At 31.5% G+C, this 2,691-nt stretch overlaps 1 protein-coding gene across 1 annotated transcript; it reads right to left on the bottom strand.

The window, feature by feature from the left end:
- Positions 224-1,137, bottom strand: LOC109234974. Its single transcript, XM_019401003.1, has one exon. It carries the CDS (start codon positions 1,064-1,066, stop codon positions 467-469), a length of 600 nt encoding a protein of 199 aa, XP_019256548.1. The 5' UTR covers positions 1,067-1,137; the 3' UTR covers positions 224-466.

Raw genomic sequence — 2,691 nt, 5'->3', positions numbered from 1 at the left:
AAAATATAGAGTAAAAAAATATTGCATAGGAAAGTTGAATGTTTCAGAAATTGTGACTTTTTTCATTTTTCTGTTACAAAACATAAGTATATGATTTTGGTAAAATAAAAGTTATAGTTATATGATCATTAGTGAATTTTACCTATGGACAGGAATCCTAAATTTGGATTATTTTTAATGCGTATAATCAAAAAACAATAGTAGTACATCTCAAGTCTGTCGAACACAAGTAGTCTTACTACAATATATTATACAAGCAGCATAACTTAGTCAAGATTTACATAGAAGAAAAGAACAAGTCAAAGAGTAACAACAACATGTACATATTAATAAAAGAATTACAATCTTTAGTTTAGAAAAAAAAGTGAAAATTCAGAAGAGGGACAAAAGAATGTACAAGAAAATTAACTTACAATGATCTTAACTTATCCACTGGTGATAAAAATTGATGTAAAAGTTTTGGCGTTCATATTCCTCCTTCCTTTTTGGTCTTAAAATTGTGCTTTGAGCTTGAGATCCGTCTAAAGGAGGGAACTAAGTACCACCCAATTGAAGTACACAATATTGCAAAAGACCTTCCATAAATAGCTAACAAAATCAATATCAATATCATTGTCATTAGCAAGTTCTTATGTTGAGGCTTCCTCAAAGAATAATTCTTCTTTAACGTTCTCTTGGATTCTGCGATAGGTTCTTGATCTTCATTTGCTATTTCCTTTGAATTGTTGTGTGTATTTTGAGCATCACTTGTGGTTTGTTTTTTCTTGACAATTACAATGGTCTTGCATTCATTGGAATTAGAAAAAACAAAACGAACCAAGGGGAGATCATCGTCCAGGCCCATTTGGGTGTAAATATTTTGTTTCTTTTCCTCCAGATCAGCCAAAAGTGCAGAAAACTTATCAAGGCCCCTGTTAGCATATGGGTTTATCTTTTTTTTGGTTCTTGACAAGAACTTCCTCTTGGTTTTTTTGGTAGTTGAGCATGGACTCAACAAATTAGTTTCATCAATATCATTGTCTTTGAGGTGATGATGGAAATTTCCACATATTAACCGTTTGAACATGTTGAAAGAAAATTGGGATATTCAGGATTGTTTGGACAGGGGATCAATGTTGTTTTGGTCGACTTTTAGTTCAAAGTAAAAAAAGGAAGAATTATAGCTTATTTAAGTACATAGTCAATTTTGAATATTTGATCCAAACGAGAATAGTCAATTCATAAACAATTCCGCAGAAGCTTCTTTTAGGATTTTATTTGACATCCAAATTCTTGCAAGGGAAGTAATGTCGTACTTATGAAATAAAATAGTAAAAAACGTACTATACACATTATACACTAGTATAAAGTGTATATACACTTTTTATACATCGTCGAACAATATATATACACTATTATACACTTTATATTCCAAATATATACAAAATTATATTAACATTGAATTTGTATAAAAAGTGTATATGCATAATATCAGTGTAGATACACCTTCCATATACATGTGCATACATTTTATATACATATTATATACAATATTTTCAACACTCACCATAATCACCGTAATCTTTCACGTCTAGTTTTGTATAATACGTGTATAATAAATGTATAATAAGTGTATCATTAGTGTATAATGTATACACAATGATTATACACTATATTATACAATTATTATATACTGATTACACAGTGTATAAATAAAGGAGCATTAACGATAATGGAGGACACCAAACTTGGCCAGAAAAAGCTTTTCTCTGGCAGCGTCTACTTTATTTTCTCCATTTCTCATCTTCTTGCAAAAGTCATCCGAAAAAATATCATACAATACTATATTTGAAAGTGGACAGAAAGCGAAGAAAGCGACAACCTCCGCCAGACTTTTGCCAGAAATTACTCAAAGAAGATAGATATTTCTGTATCTAAGTAAAAGAGGAGGAGAGCTCAAAGAAAAAAAAAGAAAATTAAAAAAAAAAACGTGTGTTGGTGTCGCTGTAAGAGAAGAAAAGAAAAAAGAAAAAAAGGAGGGAGTGAAGAAGGGAAAGATAAGAAGAAAGGGAAAGATGGAAGATTGAAGATCGGAGAAGATGAGAAGAGAGAGAGAGAGAGAGGAGAAGCAGGCGGTTGAAAGAGAGTGAAAGCGTATTGGAAATAGTGGCTATAACTTGTCAATACGGGACTAAGGGCTATTTTGGGTCCATGTGAGAAAACATGGGCTAATAAAATTTTGAAGGGCTATAGAGGGTAGTTTTCTCATCTTAAAAAGGTTAAACTACACAAACCTATAGCGCCAAAGCGGAGGGATTTGTTGAAGCTGGTCCAGAATTGGCAGGTTTCCTAGGAAGAGGTGTGACGACCCGATCAGCCTAACTCGTCCAACTTTTAGCAAGCTTTAATAATATGTATTATTTTCTTATGAATTGGTTAATTATCAAAAGACTTTTTTCTTTTGTTATGGTCATATATAACATATCAAATATTTTAAAGATATTTTAGCAAAGTTACTCATTATTCAATGGGATTTTTATACAAATAGCCGACCATATTCATTGTTTACTTTTGCTAGCTGTATATATAACTTTTATATTGATAATACATAATTATGCACATACAATACATAAATTATGCATATATTATACCTCCACCGGCTATTTTTAGTTTATGCGGTTGGGTGGGCGGCTATTTGGATTAATTCTTCTT

The sequence above is a fragment of the Nicotiana attenuata genome, chromosome 11, assembly GCF_001879085.1.
Source record: "Nicotiana attenuata strain UT chromosome 11, NIATTr2, whole genome shotgun sequence".
NCBI lineage: Eukaryota > Viridiplantae > Streptophyta > Magnoliopsida > Solanales > Solanaceae > Nicotiana > Nicotiana attenuata.
This window is presented reverse-complemented; position numbering and strand designations above follow the sequence as displayed.

Coding starts and splice junctions, on each gene's coding strand:
- LOC109234974 (XM_019401003.1), bottom strand. CDS start 1,066: ATGTTCAAACGGTTAATATGTGGAAATTTCCATCATCACCTCAAAGAC.